The 26,558-nt window shown below is 53.1% G+C and overlaps 1 protein-coding gene across 3 annotated transcripts in view; it reads left to right on the top strand.

The window, feature by feature from the left end:
* SLC39A11 (solute carrier family 39 member 11) overlaps nt 1–26,558 on the top strand; it is a 72,797-nt gene that overhangs the window by 5,757 nt on the left and 40,482 nt on the right. For 2 of the 3 annotated variants that reach the window (XM_027904309.1, XM_027904308.1), the window contains exons 4-5: nt 2,305–2,463; nt 15,467–15,611. In XM_027904309.1, coding sequence (XP_027760110.1) covers nt 2,305–2,463; nt 15,467–15,611 — 304 coding nt within the window. The remainder of the gene's footprint in view (nt 1–2,304; nt 2,464–15,466; nt 15,612–26,558) is intronic. The other variant, XM_027904310.1, reaches the window with a different exon arrangement.

The following is a 26,558-nucleotide window of genomic DNA, read 5'->3' as shown; positions in this document are numbered from 1 at the left end:
CTGAGCTCAGGGATGGGCTGAGGGGGCAGGCACAGGGACATCGTGTCTTCTGCCTGTTGAAGGACAGCGACTTCCAGCTCCCCCAGCAAGGGTTGAGGGGTTTCTCTGCACAGGGCAGGAATAAATCCCCTCTCCTCCCAGGCAGGTTGGGGTTGGGATGGCTCAGGGCTCTGTCATCCCTTCCCCCGGAGCCCGTGCCGGTGGGGGCTGCGGTGCTGACTCGGGTGCTGACGGGATCTGGAGGCTGAGCACTGTTAGGGCTCTGTTTTCCGTGGGGAAATGATATCTTCACATGAGATGACAATATAATTCTGCCAAGCCTTTCCCCGTTGCTTGTGTTTCCACGCCGGGGTGTGTGGTTGTTTTTTAAAGGAGGTGGCATTTGAAATATGAAGTTTGACAGCCGTGCTTAAGCCTGACATGACAACCCTCGTTCTTCTTACTCACAGCGAGCTGAGATTTACACAATCCCCCTCGGGACTGGTGTCTGCAGCAACAGCAGCTCGTGCCTCCCTTCAGAGGGATCCAAGGTGTAAGAGTTTGTTACGCACTCCCCTTCCAGGGGGGACTCCTCGTGCTGGGGGGCTGAGCAGCCTCTCTCTAATGGCTTGGAACTGGAAGAGAGGAGGATTAGGTTGGAAATGGGATGAAATTCTTCCCTCTGAGGGTGGGCAGGCCCTGGCACAGGTTGTCCAGAGAAGCTGTGGCTGCCCCTGGATCCCTGGAAGTGTCCAAGGTCAGGTTGGATGGGGCTTGGAGCAACCTGGGCTGGTGAAAGGTGTCCCTGCCCGTAGCAGGGGGTGGCACTGGATGGGCTTTCAGGTCCCTTCCAACCCAAACCATTCTGGGATTCTGAGCATCCTAAATATGGGACTTCATGGGGTCCTGAGTGTTCCTGGAGGAACAGGTGGGGTCACTTTTCCTCTCAGCACTCCTCCTGTCACCGTCTCCAGGATCACTCTGCTTATTCCCACTGGATCCTGGTCCCACACCCCTTTCTCTGTTGGAATCCTCTTGTTCATGTGCTTCCCTGCAGGGTTGGAAGAGAGCTGGGAGCATTGCCCTGTCCACCCTGAGGAACACGGCCCCTGACTGCCCATGGCAGGGCTGTGGGTGCCACCGTGTCCCTGCCTTGCACAGACCTTTTCCCAAAGCCTGACCCAGATCCCGATGGGATTTTGGAGCCCATCAGTGCCTGTCTCACTGATCTGCCTCCCCCTGCAGAGCAGAACAGCTGCAGGGAGAGGAACTGGGGCCAGGGCTGCTGCGGAGGGTGTTGGGCTGATGACTTTTTAATTAGAGGAGAGGAAGAGATAAGGTGATAAAATGCATGTTAATGTTGTGTTCTTTAGGAGAGGCTTGTGAAACTGTTGCTTTGTTCTCTGCACTGTGTGACACCCTGAGCAACCAGCTCTGAGCAGGGCTGGGCTGGAGATCCTCACAGATCCCAAATTCTGATTTTTATGATCTTGGGGGTGACTGTTCTTTCTCCCTCCCCGCTGAGCCTCAAGGTTTATTTTCGTGGTGTGAGTTTTGCAGCTCAAACCCTGCAGTAGGACTTTGGCTGTGCTGGGAGCTGGAGGGTTGCTGCTGGGGATGGGAGCTTGTCCTCCACCCTCTGGCTTGGATGCTGGGACAGGAGCAGCCCAAATGTTGGTCTGTGCACAAGGAAAGCCCTTGCCTTGGCCTGGGGTTGCAAAGTGGGGACCCTGGCAGGTGAATCAGTGCAGAAAATGTGTGTGCCCTCAGCTGGCTTGGAGGTGGCTCTTTGGCTCCAGGTGTTATCCAAGGTTTATTGTGTCTCTGGGTGACACCAGTGCTCTGATTCCTTCCTCCCTTCCCACTGGAGGAGCCCAGAGCTGGGTGGGCGAGGACTTGGTTTGACCCTTGGTGGGGTCACGAACCCACTTCTGTCACTGCAAACCACCCGAGGAGAGGACGTTGTCCTGCTCCCACCCTGCTGCCATTCCCATTTACAGGGCTGTCAGGGCTGTGCTAATCCCACACCAAATCACCCTAATGAGCTTGTGTCCTTCCTTTGCTGCCTTGGACTCCTGAGCCACGGAAAAGGCTCGTGGTGAAAATGGGGGAAAACCTCTCCTTCCCTGATCTGCTGTGTTGGGAAGCGGGTTTTGATGGTTCTGTTGGGATGCACTGGTCGTGCACCTGATGGGGGTGAGCACAGGGGTGTCCTGGGCCAGAGGGTGGGCTGGTGGCAGAGGTGACAGTCTGGCTGCAGCTGGCGATGGATCCCCTCAGCATCAGTGCCTGCAGGATTCTTACCTCTCCCCTTCTGTCCCCCAGGTCATGCTGGCTGCTTCCTACTGGTCCCTGCTGGCCCCAGCCATCGAGATGGCCGAGGAGTCGGGCAGCTTCGGGGCCCTCTCCTTCCTGCCGGTGGCCGTGGGCTTCTCCCTGGGAGCAGCGTTCGTGTACTTGGCCGACCTGCTCATGCCAGTCCTGGTAAGTGGGGGTTTCTGGGCTGGATGGAGGCTCCTGCTCTTCCTTCAGCTGGAAGGAGAAGCAGATGGAAGCTGGATACAGATGGATTTCCATCCCAGGTTTAATGAAAGTGTGATTTCCCCGAGCCCCGGCTGGCTCTGGCAGTGCTGGATGCAGCTCTAGGCTGTCTGCACAAGGTTTTTTATTTTTTTTTTTTAATCTTCCCTTTTCCACCGCCCCCCCCTTCACCCTTCTGCTTTTGTTCTTTTCACTGGCAACACTCTGCAAACAGCTCAGGTGTGACCTTGTGTCTCAGCCCAGGGGCTTAATTTGCAGAGCTGCCAACCCTCGAAGCATTGCAGAATCGAATGAAGCAGCCTCGTGTCGAGGGCTGTTATTAAAAAAATAAATAAATGGGAGGCTGCTGGATTTTTTACAGCTGAAAACACAAGAATGGCACAGCCAGTGAAGAGATCTCCAAAAATTTCCAAGGAGATTTTTAGATCTTGTATTTATCTTAGTGGAAGGGGGGAACTGTCTGTGGATATGAGGAAGGAGTGTGAGGTTTTTTTCTGCTGGGGGGGGAACGTGGAGCATCAGCCCTTCCCCTTCCCTTGCTTTTGGAGCCTCTCCTGGCAGGATAACGGGTCCAGTCAGGTGCATCCTCAGCGTGTCTCACTGGCCTTGACCCCCGTGGTGCTGGAAGGGCCCTGGGACGTGTTTGATCAGCTGCCTCGGGCTGGTGTTTCCCAACAGGGTGGAGGAGCAGTTGCACCACAATCCCCACTCTGTCCTGCTGGCTGGTGATGTCTGTTGAGTGTCGAAACAGGAGTGTGAGGAGGGGGGAGAGCGTTGGGAGTGAGATCCTCGTGTGGGATGGGGCAAGGACGGGCACTGAGGGGGTGGCCTTGTGGGAAGCGGCGCAAAAGCAGAGAAAAATACCCAGTATATCCATAAATCCACTCTGAGTGGTGATGGGAGTGGGGCTGCTGTCTCCTGTGGCTCAGCACGGCTCTTTGCTCCACGTGGGACAAATGCTGCTTATCCTTGCCTGGATAACTCAGGCAGGGTCAGGAGAGCTGGCAGAGGGTGGGGGGTTCTGAGTTCCCTGCCCAGAGGCTCCTGGGGCTGGCCAGGGACGGTGCAGCGGGGCAGGGAGGGGATTTTTTGGGAGGCTTTCGGAAGAGGACAAAGTACCCAGAGAGTTGGTGGAGCTGAGGGATGGATGATGTGGAAGGAACGCGGGGAGAGGTTAGAGCTGAATGTGTTGAAATGAGAAACAAGTGCCTGGTCAGTCTTGAGCCATCCTTGGGCTGTGCTGGGAGGGGAATTTGAATCTTCCTTCACTTGGAGCCCAGACCTCTCCCCGGGGGAGCCAGGGCTGCTCAGACAAGGGTTAAGCCACTGCACTTCCAACAAGTCTTTCCAAATCAGTTAAAATCTGCGGGTTGTTTTTCTCCCCAGTGTGGGTGGGGAGGGGATGCTGGTGAGACTGGGGCACTCTGTCCCTGGGAGGGCAGGACGAGGCAGCTGTTTTTAGCTGCTGCTCTTTGCACAGAGAGCTCTGTCCCTGCCTGGCACTGCTCCAGGACTGCTTTGCTGGATAGCAACAGGTAGTAAAAGCTTTTAATGACTCTTTATCGGCCCAGCCCTGCTCCTGCCTCAGCCCCACCAGAGCTGGGGTATCCCGGGGTTTGCTCCCCGGCAGCAGGAGGGTTAAACCTCCGAGACAAACTGGTTAATGACGCCGAACAGCTGGAGTCATTAAATTCCTTACAAAAGGCAGATCTAATCTATTACATCTTTATCTTCCCCTCCTTTCCCTGTGTGAAGCCTTTAACTGTGTTTGTTCATCTTTTGGCTGAGCTGGAGGAGGAGGAGATGCTGGTCTGGGCACTCAGCTGGGCTGGTGGAGGGTGGCAAAGCATAGCAGGGCATTTGGGAGTGCCTGGGGAGCGGGGCCGTGGCAGAGACAGACCCCAGGAGTTTAAAGAAAGGGGCTCTCCCTGATTTTGCCAGCTGTCTCCTCGCCTGGAGCCTTTAGTTTAACCTTGCATCTGCTTTTTAAATAAGAACTTGGCTTTTCAGCTGGTGTTTGAGGAGGTTTCTGGACAGTGAGGGGCAGGTGAGGGGCGTGTATGAGACGCTGTTGCCTTCACTAAAAAGCACTCAAGGCTCAGGGTCTTCGATGCCAAGACCCAAAGCCTTTGAGGGAAAGTTTACTTAAAAATTCCACTCAGTGCAGCAGGTCCCTGGTGGCTGAGGAGCTATTTTGGGTCTACTGCAACGCATAAGAACGCTGGAATTATGTATTATTATTCTCATCCTTCAAATCTGTCGTGCAGCTCTTGCTGACTTGGCTGAGTCTTGTTCAGAGTGGGGTGTTTTACTGGGTTTTCATGGTGTTTTTCTTGCTCTGGCCTCCCCCTTCCTGGAGGAATCCCACAAGACTCCTGAGGATGCATCCAGCCCTGACTCTCTCCTTCAGACTGTCCCTTCAGACTGCTTTTACTCCTGGATTTTCACAAGCCTGTGAAAACTGGAAGCATTGGGAGTGTTGCATCAAGAACTGGCACAGGCATCTCAGGGCAGTGGTGCAGTCCCATCCCTGGAGGGGTTTAACAACGTGTGGATGTGGCACTTGGGGACATGGGTTAGTGGTGGCCTTGGCAGTGCTGTGTTAAGAGCTGGAGTTGATGATTTTTATAGGGCTTTTCCAGCCTGAATAATCCTATGATTCCATGTGAGTCGCCTTTGTCTTGGAGCTGCTGGATCCCCAAGACCTCTCAGGGTGGTGCTGCAGGCTGTGGAGTTCCCATGAGTGTCCCCAAGCCCATCTAGGTGGGTTTTGGGTGGGCTTTGGCTCAGGGGGCAGTGGAGCACCTGTGCTGGAGCTGTGGCTTCCAGGAGCTCCCTGGCTCCTACCTTTTCCAGGTCCAAGCCCTTCACTGCTCCTGCAGGGAAACAGGAATTCACGGGTGCAATTCTGGTGGGATTGGGAAGGAGCCATGGGCAGGGAGAGGGAGAAATCCAGCTGGTCACGGTGTTGGGAGCTGGTCAAACCCCTGGTGTGCTGCAGGACTTGTACCTGCCTCTCCTGTTAAATGCATTGTTCTTTCCACCCAGTGACGTGGGCTCTGTGATCATTACACTAAATAGGATAATGAGGCTTAATCAGCCTCATCTCCTCTACCTCTCAGCTTCATTTTCCTCACAAACATCTGTCTGCACAGGGAAGGGAAGCGGCTCCATCACTCCCAGCGTGGTGGGTCTGTGGCTGGAGCTCAGCTCACCACCCAGGGGTGCTGCAGCAGCTTTGGGGGCTCCCCTGGGAGCTGCTGGGGGGGCAGGAGGAGGGAGAGGAGGGCAGATGTTGCAGGAGAACCAGGAGTTAATATATAATCCTGGAGAGAGCTGATGGGCCATTACTCAGCTCCAACCAGGAGCCTGCCAATACTTGTGGCGTGAAAGATGCTGGGGGTGGGAGGATGGGGAGCCAGGGCTGTGATTCCCAGCTGGAAATACCATCTCCATCGGATTTATTTATTTATTTATTTTTTCTTCTCAGCTGGATACAGGGTTTGGTTTTTTTTTGCTTTTTTTTTTTTGTTGCTCCTGAGTACAGAGTAAATCAATAAAGCCACACGTGATGGTCAGCCTGTTCCTTGGATTTAAGCAAATAGGAACTAAAGTGCCTTTTAAAAGCCTTCTGCCTGGGTCGGTGTTTGCCCTGTAGGTGCCAGGGCTGACCCCTCATCCCAGGGAACCAGCACAGCCAAAATCCCTGTCTGGGCTCCAGGGCTTGTGTTTCAGACCTGCTTTTGAAACATTTGGGGCTCTGGTTTGCAGCTGCTCGAAGGGTTTCCTGAGCAGGGGGAGGATCTGCAGGTGGGATGGAGGAGAGCGCAGCAGGTGTGAGGATGCTCCTGGTGGGAGGCTGGATCCCCTTAACCCGCCCAAAACATGACTGCCTCGTGTTCCTGCCCTTTTCTGGTTGTGCAAGCCGAGGGCTGAAGGGTTTTTGGGAATAAAGTCTGGGACTGGACGTTTTGAGCAGCGAATTTTAGGCTATTTTTGGTGGGAACTCTTGGGAAGGGTTTGGAACTTGATAAATAAATATCCAAGGACACCCTCTTGTCTGATGATGGATCAGAATGTGCCTTGGGGATGGATATTTTGCTTTCTAAATCCGTCCACGTCACTTATGGGGAGGGAAAGCTGGGAATGGTGTGTGGATGAAGCTGCAGGAGGAGGGGGAAGGACCATCCTACCTGCAGCTGTAGGTGCATGTTCTCTAAAATGGCAAGCTTTTTTTCTCAGCTGGATTAGGCTGTGGGGAGCACCTTTTTTGGAGGAATGGGTCACTAGGTAGTGATTCCTGGTACTTACATGTATTTTAGGAAGAATTTCTCCCTGGAAAGGGTGGTCAGGCAGGGGTTGCCCAGGGAGATTTGGAGTGCCCAGCCCTGGAGGTGCCCAAGGAAGGCCTGGCCGTGGCACTCGGTGCCCTGGGCTGGGGATGGGGCAAAGGGGGTATCCATGGGCTGGGAGGGCTTTTCCCACCTCAGGGATTGTGGGATGCTCTGGTTGTGGGATGCTCTGATTCCCTCCCTGGTGTGACGAGGCAGAGCAGTTGCTGATGCCGTCCTGGGTGCAGCTGGAAGGTGCCTGTGGTCCTCCTGAACTGCTTCCCTCTGGCAAAGATGGAAAGCTTTCCATATTTCTTGCCTCGTGCCTTGCCCAGGGCGGGGTCTGATGGGTTAATCCTTTCGCCGGGCGGTGAAAACGTGCTGGGTCTTGTGGCTGGTGTTAATTTACAGTCGGAGTAAAGATTCCTCTTATGCAATTTGCTGATTCCTCCGAGACCTGCCCATCGCAAATTCCCATTTTAATGTGCTTTTTCCTGCTCATCTGTGGCTCCCAGGAAGTTAATTAGCTGCACATCCTCACTGCCGGAGTAGGTGGAGGATTTTCAACCAAGGGACGTGCCTGGGGTGGGGGGATGTGCATTTTCTGCTTTATTAATTTTTTGAGTGTGGGACTGAAATGCTGCTGCAGGAATTGAGCCTTTTGCCTCGTAGGGGGGTGAGGATGGACCAGGGGGTCCTGTGTGAGGCACAGCTCGGCTCCTGCATTCCTGCTTTGCCCCCCGATTTCCTTTGCTCAGGGCAAAATAAACAGCAGCCCTTGTGTTTGTTTGGGTTTGTGGCATCCCTGGCCCTTTTCCACTGGCTCTGGGAGGGAGGAAGGATCTGCCTCTGATGACTAAGGAAGGGGGAAACTTTGTTTTTTTGGGAGGCTCATGAGGGAACATAGCAAAGCCTTCCATTGGGAAACATCCTTCCCTTCTAGCTCTGAACAAATAAGAGTACCTGGGCATGGGTTTTATTAACTTATCAATTAAAACCAACCCAGCTCTTCCCTGAGGCCGGCTGTGGAAGGTTTTGGATCTGGGTAGGATTGGTCCTGGCCCAGGCAGGATTTCAGTCATGGAAATCCCTGGTGCTGACCACAAAGCCCCCCCCACAGGACCCTCTAAAAGATTCAGAAACCCCAAAGGTTCCTTTTCAATTTGTTTGCCCATATGATCTGTGAAAATCCTGGCTGCTTCCCACCCCTCCCCTGGCCCTGTACAGTGGGTTTAGCGCTTGAAATCCAGTTGCTCCTGCATAGATTGACATTATTTGCCCAAACCCCCCACAATATTGCAGTTATACTAATTTTTAGCAAAGCATTTCATTTTATTAATGGAGGTAAAGGGTTATTTACTTCCAGAGTGCAATTTGTCAGCTGCTCGTAATTATAATTCTCCCTCATTATGCATTAAGCATTTCATAAAAACATGATTTGTGAAGCCCCAGAGCTCGAGCTGCAGAGCAGAGCTGCCTTGAATCCAGGTCAGGGTTAGATTCCCTCCCACCCTCATTAGGTTTGTGAATCACTAAGTTCTGACAGAGATGAGATCTGGAGTTGTTTGATGGTATGGGGTGAAAAAATCCTGCTGGAAAAAGAAAGCAGCAGAAACCCTGGCTTAATTCTGAGCTCCTGCACTGGATGCACCTTCCTCTGTCCTTCCCTTTTCCAGGAGGTACCTGTGATAAGCCCCTCTCTCCCCTGGGGCAGGTGTTGCTGATAAGGCTGCTAATGGACCATGGGACTTTCTCTGCTCCTGGCTCAGCCTTTGCTGAGGGAATTTCAATTACTGCTTGGGCCTGGCTCAGAATTGTTAAAGAGGAGTTTTCCAAACAGAAGAGCAGGCTGGAACACGGGATCTTCCCCACAGCTGCCCCGGGAGCCTGGCTGGGGCTGTGGGGAGGGATGTGCTGCTGTCAAGGGGTCCCAGAAGAGTATCCAGAGAAGGGAATGGAGCTGGGGAGGGGCTGGAGCAGCTGAGGGAGCTGGGGGGGCTCAGCCTGGAGAAAAGGAGGCTCAGGGGGGATCTCCCAAGTTTCAGACATGGGATGAGCAGAAAGCAGCAGCAAAGCTCCAGGGGAGAGCAAGGTGTGGGTCCTGACCCACTGAGCATGGACCAGAAGGTACTTGGAGTGCTCCAGGGTTGCTCCTGTGCTCCAGGCTGATGGGCTCTGAAAGGTGATGGATTAAGAAACTTGCACCTCTGTGTCTTGCTGCAGTGATGCTCCACACCCTGCCTGCAGCCGGGGGGGCTCGGGGAAGGGTTCAGGATTCCTCTGCCTCCCTTCCCTGTGGTCATGGCAAAGGGGTGACTGCCCCCAGAGGTGGGATCACTGTGAGACTCACTCCTGGAGGATCCATGCCCTTCCCCTGCACCCCTGAGCGAGTCCCTGTTTATCCAGGGCCATGCCAAGTGCCACAGAAGGTTCCTCAGCTGTTCTTTGATCTCAAAAATCTGCCTTTGAATTTGCTTTACAGCACAACCCCAAATTAATGCCTCCACCGTGAAAGGGAAACCTGCCATTAAAATGACAGAGAAGCAGCGAGAGAGGTTCTGCAGTGGGCTGGGGGAATGTCAGGGAGAGGAAGGCTTGCTTCCGTGTGGATCATGGAAAATCTCTCCACGCAGCTCTGGAGCTGCAGCACAGCTCCAGCTCTCTCCCAGGGTAAACTCTGACTCACCCACGCTGCCCTGGCACTGCTGTGTGCTGCTTGGAGCAGCCTGCTCTAGTGGAAGGTGGCAGGGGGTGGAAGGAGATGAGCTTTAAGGTGCCTCCCAAACAATTCCATGATTTTGCAGGGATTTGGTTCGTCTCTCCTTGGTGGTGATCCAGAAGTGCCTTGTTCCTTGTTATGCCTTTCTTCTGTAATGAATTAAGGAGTTAATTGCAGTAGATGAGGAGGATGAGGGGCCTGTCCCGTGGGTTTGTTGCACTGTGCCTCTGGAAGGTGTTGGAGGCTCCAGAGGAGTCTGGTGCTATTTTGGTGCTGATGGGCTGTGCAGGATGGTGGGAGGAGATACAGCCCAGCAAACACGTCCTGCAGGCTGGGTCCTGCAGGCTGGGATGCTCAGGGGGATGCAGGAGAAGGGGCTGCTGCTGCTCCATCCCTGTGCCCGGGCACGTCCACACGGCTCACTGCGGGATCGCTGCGGCTCCAGAGGAAGTCGTGCTTTAGTGTAATGGAATTAGGCAGCGCTGGCACGGCCTGGCTCTTCATTTGAGGGGTGATGGATCACTGGCTGTGCCCTGCTGCATCCTGCCAGAGCTCCAGGAGCCCTCCCCGCTCCCTCGCAGGGCTCCCACGTCCCCAGCTCCCCCTTCCCCAGCGGTTCTCTCTGCAAAGATGGGGAATATTGGGTGGGAATGAGCTGTTAATTGAAGTTTTGTTTGCTCTTTCTCTTACCCTCTGCAGAAAGCCTGGCAGAATAAAGGACTGTAAAAATGCACGTTGCCACGCTACAAACAAAGTGGGAAGGGAGCAGGGAGAGGGAAGAGAGGTGGAACTGGTCTCCATCAGGCTTTAATGAGCGTGTGGAGAAAAAGCTCTTGTTAATCCCATTTGAGGCTTAAAGGTTTATTGCAAACAATTAAAATCTCATGCTGTAGTGCTGACTCGATGCCACAAACCTCTCTGCCGTGCCCTGCTGAGAGAGTCACTGGCGGCCAGGTGCTGGGGATGTGTGGAAAACACAGGAATATATCCCTTAGGATCTGGCTGTGGCTGTAACAGGCAAGTTTCCTCCCAGCAAACAACTGGAAGTTGGGTATACAACCCAACTGGTTTTGGTGGGCTCCAGCACTCCACCTGGAGCAATTAGTCCATTGAAACTGGAATTTGCTGGTTGTGTTGGAGGTTTCTCTGAGATTCCTGGGGGAGACAGGAGGTTGGTGACAGGAGACTTGGCTCCTGCTGTTGCAGAGATGGGGTTTGTTTGTTGAAGAAGTTGTTTGTTTATTTGCCATGTCCCGTGGCAAAAGCAGGGAAAACATTCCTGGGCTTTTGTTTTTGTCATTGACAGAGGTTATGAAACCGACCTCCTTTCTCCTTTCTGCCGTGTCAAACATCAGGTTTTGGAAGAAACCTCTCCTGGATTTCCCCGAGGAGCCTGGGAATTGCCTGCATGTTCCTCCTTCCCCCTTCCCAGACCCGGTGCCAGCAACATTCCTGCTGTGTTTTGCCTCCCTCCTGGAAAGGGAAAAGTCCCCAAACGTGCCAGTGAGAAAAATCCGTATGTTTATTTTTCATAGGAGTGTTGTTTGACCGAAAAGATGGATTGGGCTGTGCCTGTCTCCCCTTGGAGCCTCGGCGGGGCTGGGCCCAGTGGTGAGTTCCTGCTCCCTGGCACAGACCAGTCGTGCTGGACTGGCTGGGCTGGGCATCCCAACGTCCCTGGATTGGAAGGGCCGTGGGATCCTGTCCAGTCATTCCTGTTATTTAAGGGTTTGGGGGTGATTTTTGGTGAATTTGCCTCCCCCCTGTGTGGGGGATGGGTGTGCTGGGTGCTGCACATTTTGGCACTTCCAGGGATCTCTGGCAGCTCCCAGGGGAGCTCCCGGGGCTGGGGCAGCTCCAGTGTCACCCCCCAGGACACCCTGGATGTGCCCACGCTCTGGTGCCACAGGAGGAGGTGATTTATTCCTCCTGCCCTCGCAGCCTGTTGGCAGAGGCTGCTGATTAAAGCTGCTGTTTGCAATTTTCAGGAATTATGAGTTATCTGAGTGGCTGATAATTAGCACTGAATAAAATGTACTTGCAATAATGTGACATTAGTTACAGATAAACTGATACCAGGCTTCCCTAATATTCACTTAAGCTTCCCTGGTTGGAGTTATTAGGGAAGGCTCTGGCTGCTGTACTGCTGCGCTGGTGGGATGGGAAAGGATAAAGCCTGATGGGATTTGCTCACAGGGTGCTGCCAGAGCAGATCTGCCATGAAAACACTGGAATTTTTCTCTGTGGATGCACCTTTCCTTCCCAATTCCCAGCCATACTGGTGGTCTGGGTCATACTGGGTGTCCCAAGGCTTATTCCCAATTTGTGGGGGAATCTGTCTGATCCGAGGGGTTTGGGTGCTGCTGGTGGGACCCAGTTAAGGCTGGGAAATCTGGCTGTGCTGTGCTGGGAGTCAGGGCTGGCAGGCACTGTGGGAGCAGGATCAGTGGGTATGAGAGCGTGTCCAGAGCTGCATGGTGGGTGCTATTAATCATAAATGTGATTGCACCCACTTCAGCATCGAGAGGGCCTCTTTACTGCTGGGAGTGTTTGAGGCTGCACTCGAGTTGTTGATTTTAGCAGTTCGAGTGAGGGGTTGCTGGTGATCCGTGGAGAGGAACTGCAATCCAAGTCCACTTAAATCCATGCCTGCTGACTCCTTCCCTTAACCCATCCCTTTGTGCTGGTTAATATTTGTCAATATTAACCAAACCCAAGCTTTTTTTTCCCCCACCAGAAGATGTGGAAGACACGTTGTTTTTGGGTCCCTTTGTGTCCCTCCAGGGACTCTGGGGGTGATGTCACCATTTGAGGAATGAAACCAGAGGGTGCTGGGGGAGGGTGGGGGATGCTCTCCATCACTTCACATTCCTCAGCTCCCCTGCTGGCACCGGGATTTGGATCCCTTGGAAGCATCGAGCCCTTGATATGTCGTTTCAAATAACAGAATCCCCAACCTGTTGGTTTACGTGTTGATGGGTGCTCTCTGATAACTGAGCTCTCTATCCACTCCTATTTCATGTTTTTAACACAAATCTGTTGACCTAGCTTGGAAGATCCAGGGAGTTGCTGCTCTGTGCCTCTGTCTCCGTCCCCAGAGGTGCTGGGTCAGTGCAGCAGGGCAGGAGCAGCAAAGCCAAGTGAGGGACAGCACTGACCCACCCTCTTCTCTTTCTCTGTCCCTCTCTGGCCCCTGCTCTGTTATCACTGTCTCTCTCTTATTAAGTGTGAAATAGGAGCCTCTGGGCACCATTAAACCGTGGCTTATTATTATCTCTTATCTCTCTGTGTCTGCTCCGGGACAAGTTAGGAATAGTTTTTAATTTTTTTTAAAGAAAGTAGCAGCGTTTATTCTATTTTTCTCTTTCCCCTTCTGGTACTTTCTGCCATCAGTTGATGCATCTTTGTTTCCTGTGGCTTTGTGGAGCTTTTCCAGAGTATTTGCTGGGTTAAGATACTGCAAGGGAAGAGCAGCAACACCTCCCAAAACCAGACCATCAGCTTTTATCAGCACTGTTTCTTTATTAATTTATTCTCCTTCATTGCTCAGGTGGAGAAGAGCAGATTATTTCTCAAAGGCATCGCTCTTCAATTCTTTTTAAAATTGTCTTCAGATCAATTTAAAACTCGTGCAAGAGGCTGCTGGGCAGGGGGAATGTGCTCCAAAATCCTTGCTTTACCTGAAAGGATACCTTTTTTTTAAAAAAATCTAAAAGGATACCCATTTTTTATCTGAAAGGTTACCTTTTTTCCTATATAAAGGACACCTTGTTTTCTCATTTGCTTTTGCACACAGGGCCAGGACAATCCAACAGCTTCTCTCCACAAGTGCAGTGGGGACCCCCACATCCCAGAATAGTCTTCCTCCAGGTTCCTGCTGCCCAAGTCTCTCGTTGCCTCTCGCTTTTGGAAATAATCAACCCCCGTGGTTCTTTCAGTTAACGCTAATTACTGGCGCGAACTAATTAATGCGAGTTGACTTCCCTCTTCTCTTCCTAATGCTGTTTTAACCCACTGACACGTTCCAATTAAGGGACTCACGCAGGGCCCGGGCTGGAGTGACTCAGAGCAATCACAAGCTGGGATCAATCGTGTGCTCTCCTGAAGGTCACTGATATTGTTGTGAATTGCTGCTGCCGTGTGTGTGTGTGTGCGTGCCTGTCAGCAGGGAGCTGACCTGACCCCACCAGAAACATCCAAAATAGCCCTGAGTTTCCTCCGTTTCGGTGCAAGAAAGGTCCGTGGGTGTCATTTTGATAAGAGTTTGATGTACGTGCTGGGAGTGGGAGGATGCTGAGTGGTTCCTGACCCCACAAGGAGCTGGCTGGGTTGGTGTGGATGGGGACAGAGGGCAGCTGATAGTGTCACCTGCCTGCCCCTGCCTGTCTGAGGGATGTGGCTGTGCCCTGGGCTGGCTGCCCTGCCCCTGCTGCCATGGCCTGCCTGGGAAGCAGCTGTGTTTGGGCTGGAGGAAAGCCACGAGTCCCGTGGTGGTGGAGCCCACAAAGCTGCTGTCGCAGCGGTTGTAGCTCGGTTAACGACGTGCTGGAAGGAGCCACGTGGAAGGAGAGCTGTGCCTGCTCCAGGAATCCCGGTCTTCCCTGTGTCCAAGGAGGCTGGTGGCTGCAGCAGGGCTGGGGAGCCCTGTGCAACGCTCACAAATCCTTTATGGGCACTTAAAGTTGAGACTTTGCATGGGCAGGGCTAGTGGAAGGTGTCCCTGCCCATGGCAGGGAGTGGAATGAGATGATCTTTAAGGTCTCTTCCAACCCAAACCATTCCATCATTCCATGACTCTCCTTGTGTAGGGAGATGGTGCTGCAGAAGTGCCAGCAGCAGGATGAGCCCCTGAGCCTCTGTTCTCAGCCTCTCCCTGCCTTATCCAAGTCAGGTTGTGATGTGCAACTCCCCCTCTTCCCTCCCTGTGTCACACCATCCAGGTTTTCCTGGGAAACTCCTCTGTTCCTGCCTGTTCTCCCAGCCACTGCCCGGGATTTTGGGCACAGAGCTGCAGGTGTCCTCCATGGGCAGGTGTGCTGGGAGGGAGGGGGGGTCTCCCATCTCCCAGAGGGATTTAAACACGAGCTCCTCATCCTGTAATTGCTGGGTTAATGGAGGTGAAAGCTCCCTGGCCGAGCTGCAGTGGAGAGCAGACAGCAAATGTGTGATTAGTATTAATAGCCCTGGTCAGACCAGATTATGCAAATGAGGGGAGAAGAGACAATTTAGTTATTCATCTTTAACCTTTATTTTTGTTTCATGTGACCTTACCCAGCGAGGCTCCCGTTACCAGCTCTGGCTGTTCAGTGTTGGATGGTTTATTCTGCTGCCATCCATCCAGCAGTGTTCCTGAGGGGTGATTCCAGGTGCAGTGGGGACATCCTGGTTGGCACCAAGTCACACAACCACTGCCATGGGACACGCCTCCTTCCCTCAGCTCTGTCCTTGTGCCCCTAACCCCGTGTTTCCTCCCTGTTTTGTAGCTCCAGGTGGGTTTGAGGAACCTGGGGACATCCAGAGACACCGACCTGGATTCCTTTTTATCAGAAACTGTAGTGCCAGGACAAGGGGGATACTGGAAATTGGGAAGGAATTCTTCCCTCTGAGGGCGGGCAGGCCCTGGCACAGGTTGCCCAGAGAAGCTGTGGCTGCCCCTGGATCCCTGGAAGTGTCCAAGGCCAGGTTGGATAGGGCTTGGAGCAACCTGGGCTGGTGGAAGGTGCCCCTGCCCGTGGCAGGGGGTGGCACTGGATGGGCTTTGAGGTCCCTTCCAACCCAAACCATTCCATGATTCTCCACACCAGTGCCAGAGGATGGGGCTGGGAGAAGGCTGATGGGCAGCTGTGGGGGGGAACCCTTGTGCCTCTTGCCAACCCCTGTGCCTCTTGCCTTGCAGGGTTTCAGTGGCCCTTCCCACGCCGCCCTGGCCTTGAGCTGCGACCCACGAGCCGCGAAGGAGAAGCGGGAACAGGAACCTGCCCGTCCCCTGGACCACGGGAGCGAGCTGTCCATCAGGATAGGTAGAGCTGGGCTCCATCCAGGCAAGCATCCTGTCATATACCACCTGCAGAGGGCACGGCCAGAGCCCCCCTGTTAAAGTGGCACCGGGGCCGGCACGTATGTCATTGCACTTGGATTGGTTTCTGACACGTGCATGCAAAGTGCACCTTCTCCTCCCTCCCTGCCTCTGTCTCCCACTGCCTCTTGTTCCAAGAATTGTTTCTTCGCTTTTCTCCTTCGGTTCTCAAAGCCACTTGCACGTCTGTCTGTGCCTATGAATTATTGATAATTAGGTATCTCGTTCAGTGAGGAAATGAAATCATCAGCTGTGCTGGGGATGGGTTTATTTTCAGCGTGGGCACAGCGAGTGCTCCCCCTGCCCTGGCCAGGCTGTGCCGTGGTGAAGGTGCCCCGTGGCACTGACCCTCCCTAATTATAGAGGAGGGCTGGCATTCACGCTGCCTGTCCTTGTTCTGGAGGTTCCCAGAATTGCAGCTGACAAAATGTGGAGCAGAATGTCTTGCTGGCAGCTACTTCCCCCTTAATAGATTTTTTTTTAAAGCAGGGATTCAGGCGAGGAGTTGGTGGGACCTCTCCGGGCTTCCCCAGCTCCAGGGTGTGTTTGTGGGGTGGGTGGTGGGGATACATCCCCCAGAGACAACACAATTGTCTCTTCCTCTACTTAACAGCAGCTTTCCAGCAGACAAAGAAAATGTAATTTACTGAATTAATCTTATTGCTCCTCTGCTTTTTCTTGCTTGGAGAGCAATTGAAATAGAGGTTTAAAACATCATGAGCACAATTTGGAGCCGATTGAGATGAAGGAACGATCCTTCTTTTTACAAGGAACAGCGTTACCCTCTTAAATCAGGCTCTTTTATTTAACCACATTGCTTAATTGCATGTTTCCTAAAGTGTTTCAAATCCACGGGGTTCGAAATACCAGCTTGGATTTTTCCAAAGGGCTGGAAGGATGTGCTGTGCTAAATTCAAGGAGCTTGGGCTCCTCCAGGTCTTTAAGCACGAGCTGCTCCAGCCCTGTGGCTGTAAGGCTGCTGCAGGGGTTTGGATATTTTTGTAAGGTGGAAGCTTCATATCCCAGGTGCAGTTTAGTTTTATTCTTCAAGGGGGAAAAAAAAAAAAAAAAGAGGCCGTTTTCAGAAACTCGAGCTGCTGAGGTTTTATGTTTTCATCTTCCTTTAGCTGCAGACAATAACAGTGCAAATGGTTTTGGGAATAGAAAATTTCCATTAGACTTGGTTGTTTTTTCCTCTCTCTGGGGAAATGGTATTAAGGACCTACAATACATTAATTCTTTTATTGTCTCTTGCTTTTTTTATTATTTTTTGCTACTGAAATGAACTCAGTATTTTCCCAAAGTACCTCAAGCCTTCCAAGGAAGCTGCTTTCCCCAGAGCTGGGTAGTGCTTGGCTGGGCTCTGGGGAACTCTGGGAACATTAATGGGTGTTTTCAAAGTCTAATGGGTACTAAGTGGAATATTTCAGACTTAATCACTGTTGAATCGTTGACCCTTCCCTCATATTTACATGTTTTTAAATCGCTAAAGCTGTGAAAACAAAGGGAAATCCCAAAGCAGCCGCTGCCTCCTTCTGCCTTTGTCTTTATAGCCTGGGGATGGGGATGGCTGGAGGAGATGGAACCCTGTGGCTCCCCAGGGCCCCGAGTCTGAGGTCTGACTGTTAGAGATGGAAATGTACATTTAAGGCGGCTGGGAGAGCTTGGGAGGAGCAGTGACTCTGCAGATGGGATCCTTTTGACTGGGAGCCAGCAGGAAGGTTTTAGACCTAGAGAGAAGAAGGTGATAGTTAGCTCTGTCCCTCATCTGCTCTGGTGGGAGGAAAAGAAGTCTTGTTCTGCTTTTCCTCCCGGTCAGCAGCAGTTGCTCCAGGTTGGAGCAGCCTGCTCTACTGGAAGGTGTCCCTGCCTGTGGCAGGGGGGTGGAAGGAGATGAGCTTTGTGGTTCTTTCCAAACTGAACCATCCTCTGACTCTTCTTCCCCACCATCTTGAACCCCTGGGTTTCCCATCAGTTGCAGGTTGTTTTTTTGGGAGACAGGAAGCACGGGACCACCTGGACAGGGTTGGAGCCTCCTCTCTCGCTCTGTCTCCCTCCAGGACTGGGGCTCTGCTCCCTCCTGCTCCAGCCCCTCTCCAGCCCCTGCTGAATGGGACTGTGACTTTTCAGGGAGTTACTAGCAACTGGCAGCCTGGTGGATGTGTGGAGTAAGGTGTGTGTAGCCACGTGAAATGGAGTAGGGGTGGATTTGCTGTGAATTGTAGTGAAAAGTCTGTGTCTAGACGTGGTGTTTGATGAGTGGGATAATCACTAGGCTTTAATTACTACAAAAAAAAAAAGAGAATCCAGCCTCGTCTTTAATGTATCCAGGTAGGCAAGGGATGGGATCTGTATTTCCCAGCTTCAGAAGGGGTTGGGATGAAGCTGGGGATGTTTGGTCGTGGCTGTGGGTGCTGGTGGAGCTGTGCCCGGTGCCGCTGAGTGACCCGGGGGGCTGTGCCCTCCTGCCCTGAGGACCAGGGGGTTCTCTGCTGCCTAAAACTCCCTGGGCAGCCCCAGGGCTGGGGGCAGCTCAGCCTGGGAGTGTTTGCAGATGCTGAGCCTGCAGGACGTGGCTGGGCAGGGTGCCCTGGGCTGGAGCCCAGCCCGACCCCCGGGTCCCCCCGCGCTGTTCTCGGGGATTCTCAGAAGGGATTTGCATCCAGCCCTGGAACCTGAGCCGTGACTCACACCTGTGGCAGCTGTATATTGAACAGCCAGGTGTGCTGGTGCCTCCCTGGGGCTGGTGCCGAGTGATTCAAGGTGTTCTGAGGGGGAGGACACCCCGATACCCCCCCAGCAACCGCCTCCACTCCCCACAACCGCCCCGCTGCAGGGAGGGCATCTCTGGCTGAGGTGCTGGGGCAGAGGAGGTCACAGCAGAAACCTGGCTGTGAAGTGCCTGGGATGAACTCCCAGATGTCCCTTTTGGGCTGCCCTGATCCCTTTCTGTCCCCCAGTGCCAGAGGGAAAACCTCCTTGGGAATGCCCAGCTCCCGCCACAAGAGAGCAAGCAGGTTGCTGGTGCTCACCCCATAAATTTTCTGCTCGTTCCCTCCTTCCCTGAGCAGGAGCAGTGGCTGTGAGGGAGGGATGGATGATGGATAAAACCTCTCCATCCGTGATTGATCGGGGTAATTCAGCCTGAGCCTCCCGTGTGCATCCCAAAGGTTCATTAAGTCGTTGCAACTTATATAACATGAAGCTCCTTCTGCAAAACGAGATGTTCAGCACTTTTAGATGATCCCCACGCTGTTTGTAATGGCGTTGACACGTTCACACTGTGCTTGGTCCAGAAAGCTGCTGCTTTCAGAAGCCATCAATTCACTCGGAGGCTTCCTCGCCAGCCCCGCTGATGAATGCCTGTGGCAGTGTCTGTATTGATTAAAAAACATCCTAATGCCCCTTCCTGAAGCGTTTCAAATGGTTATTGACCATCCTTGTCAGGCTGGGATCTGTGGCTGGCTTTTATAGTCGTGACTGAACGTGGATTTATATAGGCAGGGCTTCAAAATAACAAATGGAATCGGGGCACGTAATCCTTCAGGCAGTGATGAAATGCCTTTTCAGTCGCAGACCTGTACCCCCATCATTCCAGCCCCAGCCTTGCTCCCTGCATTAGGAATTTTGACTTTAAGGGGTTAGTTAAACTGAGCCTGGTGTTTGCTCTCCTTTGCAGGGAGGGTTTGGTGGCAGATGAAGCAGTGTCTTGGTGCCTGTGCAGGAGGGGCAGCTCCTGGGGGGACATTCCCAGCCCAGGCCGTGACCTGTGGGGCTGTGGGTGCCAGGGATGCAGGGATTGTGCTCTGTGTGTGCCTGCTGCTCCTCTGTGCTCTCCTTTGACTCCAGGGTGATTTGTTAGTCCAGGAGGTTTATTAAAGCCTGGTGAGTGATGTGCTGCTGAGGCCCCACGCTCCAGAGCCGGGTCTGGAAGTCTGGAAGCTGCAGGGAGGGTTTTTTTGTGGTGCTTGTGGCCATTCATCATAGGAATAATTTCCCAAATGGAGCCTTGTTAATTCAGGGAGTGTTAATTCCCTGGCTACACCTGACAGTCTGTTATGTCTTTTTAATTCTGCAGCTGGATAAAATAAATTCTTCAGAAACTCATCTCCATCCCTGACAGCTCTGGTGGCTTCTGTGTGGTGCTCAGGGATGACAGTGGTGCCAGGGACAGACGAGTGTGGCACTGTGTGCTGTCATTAGTCCTCTGGAAATCTCTCCTGATTTAGGGTGTTGGGTGTTGAGGGTGAGGAACATCTCCAGGGACGTTTGTGCATCAAACCTGTGTCTTCCCAGGGTGGTTTGGGAGCTGCTGGAGGGCTGAAATCCTGTCTCAGCTCAGTTCCAGGCTGGAAGAGGATTAGCACAAGCAAATCTTGGGAGAATCACCACTCCACTGCAGCTGCTTTGGGGAAACCCTTAAATTTCAAGGTTTATTAAACTGAACTAACAACTGGTACGATCCAGCCTCTGGAGTGGATGTTGTTGGGGCTCCATTCAGTGAGCACAGTAATTCATTTGTTTCCTGGCGGTGCTTCTTCGGCTGAATGGGGATGGGAATCATTTGTTGTCACCCTAAGGATGCTTGGGAGGAGTGGAGTGGAAATCAGGAGCTGCAGCAGTCACTGCACCAGGGCAGCAGGAGCTGAGGAGCGACACCAGAGCGTGTGCCACGGAGTGCAGGGAGGCATCAGCACTGCCGAGGGAAAGGGAATCAACTGCAGCCACAAAAAAAGGGCTGTTCCCCAGGTCCCAACTAAACAAACATTTTAAGGGTAATGAAGTGTATGAAAAGCCATAGCCCAGCTGTGCCAGTGGAGATGGACCGTGGCTGCAGGAGTGGGATGGTGTGAAATGGGCTTGGCAGGGGGTGGGCCAGGGATGGGAACAATCCCCAGATGGAGTAGGGGGGACACTGAAGTGGTCCCCAGGCTCAGTGGGTGTGTGTGGAGACAGAAATATATATATATATATATGTGTGTGTGTGTGGCAATATACCCATATATATATGGTTAATTGTCTGCCTGGTTCTGGTCCCGTTTGCAGGTGACCTGTTTTCTTCCCCTGCAATGTGACATCAAGGGATCTATTTAGGTAAAAAAGGAAAAGCCTGTGCTGCTTTGGGATTTTGACTTGTCACCCTTGTTCCTGGTGGTGCTTTGGGTGCGGGGACCAGCCTGGCTCTGCCTCTGCCTCTGCTTCTGCTTCCCCTCAGCTCTGAGTCATCCCCTCAATCAAACCTTGGCTGTTCTTGGGGTGCAAAGAGGGGCTGGGGGGGCACCCTTGACTATGTTTTATTCCCTGAAAGCATGAAATGCTCCTGCAGGGGTTTCTGTCTTTGCGAGGCTGCTCCAAGAGTTCTGGAGCTGCTGGGAGGTGGCAGGAGGTTTGGGAGCACCCACCTTCCCCCTGGGTCCCAGCTGAGACCCCTGGGTGCTCAGATGGCTTCGTGGGGCTGAGCTTCTGCCCTGGACAAATGGGTCAGTTGAGACTTTGCTGCTGGGGGTGATTTGGAGCCGGGAGCTCTCCCGTGGGGCTGCTGCCCCAGGGGGCTGTGCCAGTGGGTTTGGGTCACCAGTTCAGCTCCAGTTTAAATCTCAGCTGGTTGCCAAGGCACTGGGGGAGCTGCTGGGGCAGAGCTGGTGCTCCGTGGGAGCAGAGGGTTGGGAACTTCTTTTGCTTCTGGCAGCTTCATTTTCCGTAATCGCTGGTTCTGATGTGATTTGAGCTGTGATTTCTTTCCCATCTGATTTCAATTTCAACACGTTTTCATTTCAGTTCACGGTGTCCTGAGACACTTGTTCGTGTCCAGGCCACTCTTTATCCTCCTCCACGTGGTATATGGCACAGGATGATGGAATATGCCTTTTCACTAAAAATCAATGTTTTATTTCCTCCACCCCCCACCCCCCCCCGCCAGGAAGCTTTCCCAGATACACGTATTGATTGTGCAGATAAAAGCCATGTTTATATTATAATTGCTCTTTAAATCAGTGGGGCTGGTGGGTTTGTACCATAATTGCTGTTTAATTCAGTGGGGCTAGTGGGTCTACACTATAATTTCTCTTTAATCCAGGGGGGGCTGGTGGGTTTACACTTTAATTCCTTTTTAATTCAATGAGGCTGGTAGGTTTGCACCATAATTCATCTTTAATTCAGTGAGACTTGTGGGTTTACACTCTAATTGCTCTTTAAACAAGTGCAGAGCTGGTGGGTGCTGAGGATGGAGCTTCCCCTTGGATAAGGGTGTTCAGGGATGTGTCGAGGAGTGAATATCTGAGCTTGGATAATATTTTGAAGTCTCTGCCATTGGGCATCCTGTGGGATGCAGGAGGATGGCTCCTGCTCAGGACCACCTGGGATGGTGGTGTCGAGCCACAGAGGGTGTGTGATGCAGGAAGGGAATATTAGATCCTTTCAAATCATAATTTTTTGCCATAAAAATCCCAGGCTGCATTTTAGCACCTCCAGGAAAGGTGATACCCACTGTGATCAGCATTGTGGGGTTATTGGCCTCTTCCTGAACCAGTCCAGCCTGAAATTCCCCCCAGTGCAGCCCAGTCCTGGCTCTGGGCCACCACTGGGAGCCCCCTGGGCAGCAGGAGCTCCAGGGACAGCGGGATCTGGTCCATCCCCCCCAGCCCTCCAGGGTGCCCGTGGCTTCAAGCTGCTCCCTGGGGATCAGTGCTAGTGTCCCCCAGGCCAGGCTGGCTGGGGACAGTGCCCAGGGCAGGAGCAGGAGCTGCCACGCAGTTCCAGGAGGATTTTTACATGTTAAAGGCAAAAGCTCTGCGAGGGGCAGAGGTAATGAGGGCTCTGCTCTGTGGCTCCTGCCTCGCCCCAAGCCCTGATAGCACCGAGGCTGTGATTGAAGCTTTCTTGGCCTCTTGCAAGGGCTCTATTTAATCTGAATTTTTCAGCCTGTAAAGCCAGGGAGCTCCTGCTGTTCCCGGGGAGGGAACCCTGACTGCAGAGCATCCCCCCCTCACCCACCTCTCCTTGAACAGCTTTGGAGCAGCTGCTCTGCCTTCCCTGCCTCCAGCCTGCCTGGTGCTGCATCCCAGAGCTGCCTCCCAGTGATGCCCAGGGGACAGGGGTGAGGATGTGTCTTGTGCTGGGGGGCAGGGCTGGGGGGGAGCCCCTGGTCCAGGCACCGGCCATCCCGCTCCGTGCGGCCACCACGAGAGGTGTTGGATAAATAACCCCAATTAGGGAGGATCTCTCTGCCTTTCTCTGGCAGGCTGGAATGGTTTTTGGTTTCCAGCTGAGCCTGTGTAATGATTTAGCTGCTCACACGTCCTGCCCATCACAGGCTGTCCCTCTCAGGGGGAGCAGGGGGCTGTAAATGAGGTTTTATTTCATCCCAACACGGGGGCAAATGATGTTCAGCCCAGCTGGGGGGGGTGGGGTGGGGGTTTGTTGACCTCCTGTTTGTTTTCCCCTTGGCACAGGAATAGGCTGTTCCTGGATGGAGCAGGAGCCAGGCAAGTGTGGCTTTGGAGGCTGCACAGAGATTTCATGTGGGTTTGGATGCAGAATATCTGCAGCACACGAGCAGAGATCTCAGACTGTGCTTCTCCTCCCTTATTTTCTCGGGGGCTGGGGAAGCAGGGGAGGGTTGGTGGGACTGGAACAGCCCCAGCACTCGCAGTGGGAGCCAAGTCAAGCCAAGCCTGCGAGGAAGGTGTGATGGGGATGTGTCCCCTGAGTGTCCCCATCCCCAGGACATGGGCTGGGGACCAATGGCCTCTGGCTGCCTGTGGGGAGGAGGTGACAGCAGGGTTAGGGCTCAGCTTCTTGGGCCCTCTGCAGAAAAAGGCCTTTTATTTGTATTTTCAAAGACCTGGTGGTTTCTCATTTGTATTGTTGTCAGCTTAAACGAAGTCTCTTTATTTTCTAACCTGTGTTATCTGCAAGTCACAAAGCTTGAGCATATTCATGGCCATCTGTGTGGCTCCACTTCCAGCAAAGATCTCGCCCTGAGCCCCAATTTCACCCTCCTGGGTGATGCTCAACGATAACTCCATCCCCAAGGGCATCTGGAGAGAGGAAGCAAAGCTGAGACTGACTCTCTTCAAAGCCCTGGGACGGATCTGTGACAGCAGATGGTGTGAACTGCCTGAAAGTGGGGATGAAACAGCACTGAATTCCCAATTATGTGTAATTAAAATGGAGCTTATTTATTTATTTTGCTGCCAGTGGGCGTCTCTTCCCTTTGTACGGGGGGCTGTGCCGTGGTGCTTTCCCTGCTCCCAGGGGGTGGGAATTTACGGCTTCCACAGGCGATGCTCGGATTTAAAATTCATCAGGAAAATATTTCTTTGGCTCTTCCCACCCGGGAATCCCTCTCTGGTGTGTGAACGGGGACAATCCCTGCTGTCCCAGCCCGGGAAGATGCAGTTTGTAAAATAACATTATTCCTGTTTTGAAATGGCACGTCTGGGGCTTGGAGCAGGCTGGTCCAGTGGAGGGTTCCCTGCCCACGGCAGGGGGTTGCAACTGGGTGATCTCAAGCATCCCTTTCTACTCATACCATTCCATGATTCCATCCTTTTCCAGGTGGACCCCGGCAGCTTTCCCAGAGAGCAGTGAGGTGGCCAGCACGCCCGACTCTCAATATTCCAGTGGCTTTGAGGGGATCTCGGGCTGCTCAGAGTTTTCAGCCATTGCCAGGCTCAGTGGTATTGGCTGTGCATCACTGCTGGGTGAAAAATCCCTGCAGAATATTCCTCCCTGCGTGCACTGTGCCCGTTTTTTACGGGATTGGTTCTGGGATTGTCAGAGCCATTCGTATCCCGCCGTGTGGGGGATCAGAAATACCTTCAGCTGGGAGCAGGAGCGGCTTGGGATGCCTCAGTGCTGAAGGCTTTTCCATGAAAAGGCAGATAAAGGCTGTTTAAAGTCATCCTTTATTGAAATACAAGAGGGGAGTGTGAAGGAGAGGGTTTTTTTTCTGTGTGTGCTTCCCGGCTGAATTCCCGCAGCGCAGGAAGGGGAGTTCAGCGCCGTTCTGCTGGCTGAGTCATCCCTGCCTTCCCACCTCGGGCTGAGGGAGATCGATTTGCTTTGGATTCAAGGGAGAAAAAAAGAACCCAGCCCCTTCTGTCATAAGCTCCTGGCGTGGCTCTGAGCCTTCTTTTCTTCCTGAAGTGGATTTTGGGGTGGTGTTTGCTGCCCTCCCCCTGCTCCGCGTCTGTGTGGGGCCAGGAGCAGCCTTTGGGAGATGGGGTGATGGTGAGGATGATGCTGGGCGTGGCTTGGCCAGGGTTGTGTCCCCTCTGTGGGGGCAGGTGGTGCCAAAATCCCTGGAAAATTTGCGGTCCTTGCTGCAGGGTTTGGAGCGAGTGCCGGGGAATCCCGGTGGTCCCTGACCCCCCTCGGGCCATCCTGGATATCTGGACTGGAGCCAAAGGCTGGAGCCACAGAGCCTGTTTCTGCTTAAAATCTGCCAGAGACAGGAGTTCTCCTTGTGGAGCCGTTCATCCCAGATCCATAAATCAGAATTTATTGAAGGGGAAGAGCCCAGACCCTGAGCCAGAGTCTCATCTCACAGCTGGGGCTGTGGCTCAGCCTCTGTTTCACCCCGTCCTGCTGGGTTTGCTGTTCTGGTTTTACCCAGAGGACGACCTAAAACAGGACCATTAAAAATTTACCACTGACTGCACAGTGCTGCACACAGGAGCACAGGGCTGGGATCCTGGCATTTATGGGGGCAGTGGCTCCTGCTCATCTAACAGGGCTCAGTTCAAATCTGTTTTCTTCCCCTCTGGTGTTTTCCTGCTGCAGCAGGTCCCTCTGAAGTGGGAGGTGTGGAACCTGCTGCTCCCCTTGCCGTGGGTTTTGTTGGCATCCAGCCTTTCTGGGGGGCTCAGGGAGGGGATGTGGCTGCACTGGAGTGGGAGGGACGACGTGGGGTTGACTGGCCATGGCAGTGCCACTCCTCTCTGGGCTGTCCAGGTCTCCTTCCATGCCACAATCCCTTTAAAATCTGGTTTGTTTGCAAAAATACTGTTGTTCTGCTGGAATTTGTTTCTGAGGACCAAGAGTTTGTGTCCGAGGCCAGGTTGGAGCAGCCTGGCCTAGTGGAAGGTGTCCCTGCTCGTGGCAGGGGGTGGAACTGGATGATCCCTGAGGTCCCTCCCAACCCAAACCCATTCCATGATTACGGGCACTGCTCCACCAGGCCACTTCCATCTCTAGTTAAACCTCTGGGCTCCAGTGCGTTTATTCATTGATTTTTATGTTCAGACTAATTTAATTAAAGTGCAAAGAGAATTTCTCCACCAAAGCCACCTTTGTCCTTTTGGAACGAAAGGAGGAGCGGGTGACTTTGGACAGAGGGAGTGACAGGGGGAAAGAATAAGGGAAACTGTGGAGAACAGAGCTGAGCAGCTCATCCTGTCCCTGGTTTGGTGTCTTGGAACTGCTGTGGGGAGGTGGTGTGGCAAAAACCGAGTGGGAGTAACCCCTGTTGTGTTCTGCTCTCTGGGGTTCCAGCAGCTGGGATGTGTGTTTGTACTGATACCTGCTCCTGGAGATTTCTGCCCTGTGGATTTCCATATTTTGATTCAGCTCTAATTAAAAAAAGGCAGGAGAGAAGGGTTCAGGGGAGATGTGCCGGGTGTAACGTGGCACTGAGGGGATTAAATTCCAGGGTGTGAGGAGTAGGACAGTGCTGGAGCCTCCCTGGGCAGGAGGCACAGCTGGACTGTGTGCCAGGACAGTGCCAGGACCCTGGGGGATGGCAGCAGATGGCTCTGCCAAGCCGTGGCCGTGTCACCACGCCGGGGCTGCTCGGAGGGGGATCAGCACCAACCCCATCCTCCCGGCTCCAGGGTTATCATCCCAGCCTGCTGCTGCCTGGTCTCTTAATAGCTCCTGGTAGAAATCCCAGTTTTCTTTTCAAGTGGAT

Source organism: Empidonax traillii, unplaced genomic scaffold (genome assembly GCF_003031625.1).
Source record: "Empidonax traillii isolate 1590-97213 ecotype Southwest subspecies unplaced genomic scaffold, ASM303162v1 scaffold1037:size355049, whole genome shotgun sequence".
NCBI classification, from domain to species: domain Eukaryota; kingdom Metazoa; phylum Chordata; class Aves; order Passeriformes; family Tyrannidae; genus Empidonax; species Empidonax traillii.
Note: the sequence above shows the minus strand (reverse complement) of the source record. Positions and strands in the feature narration are given on the sequence as shown.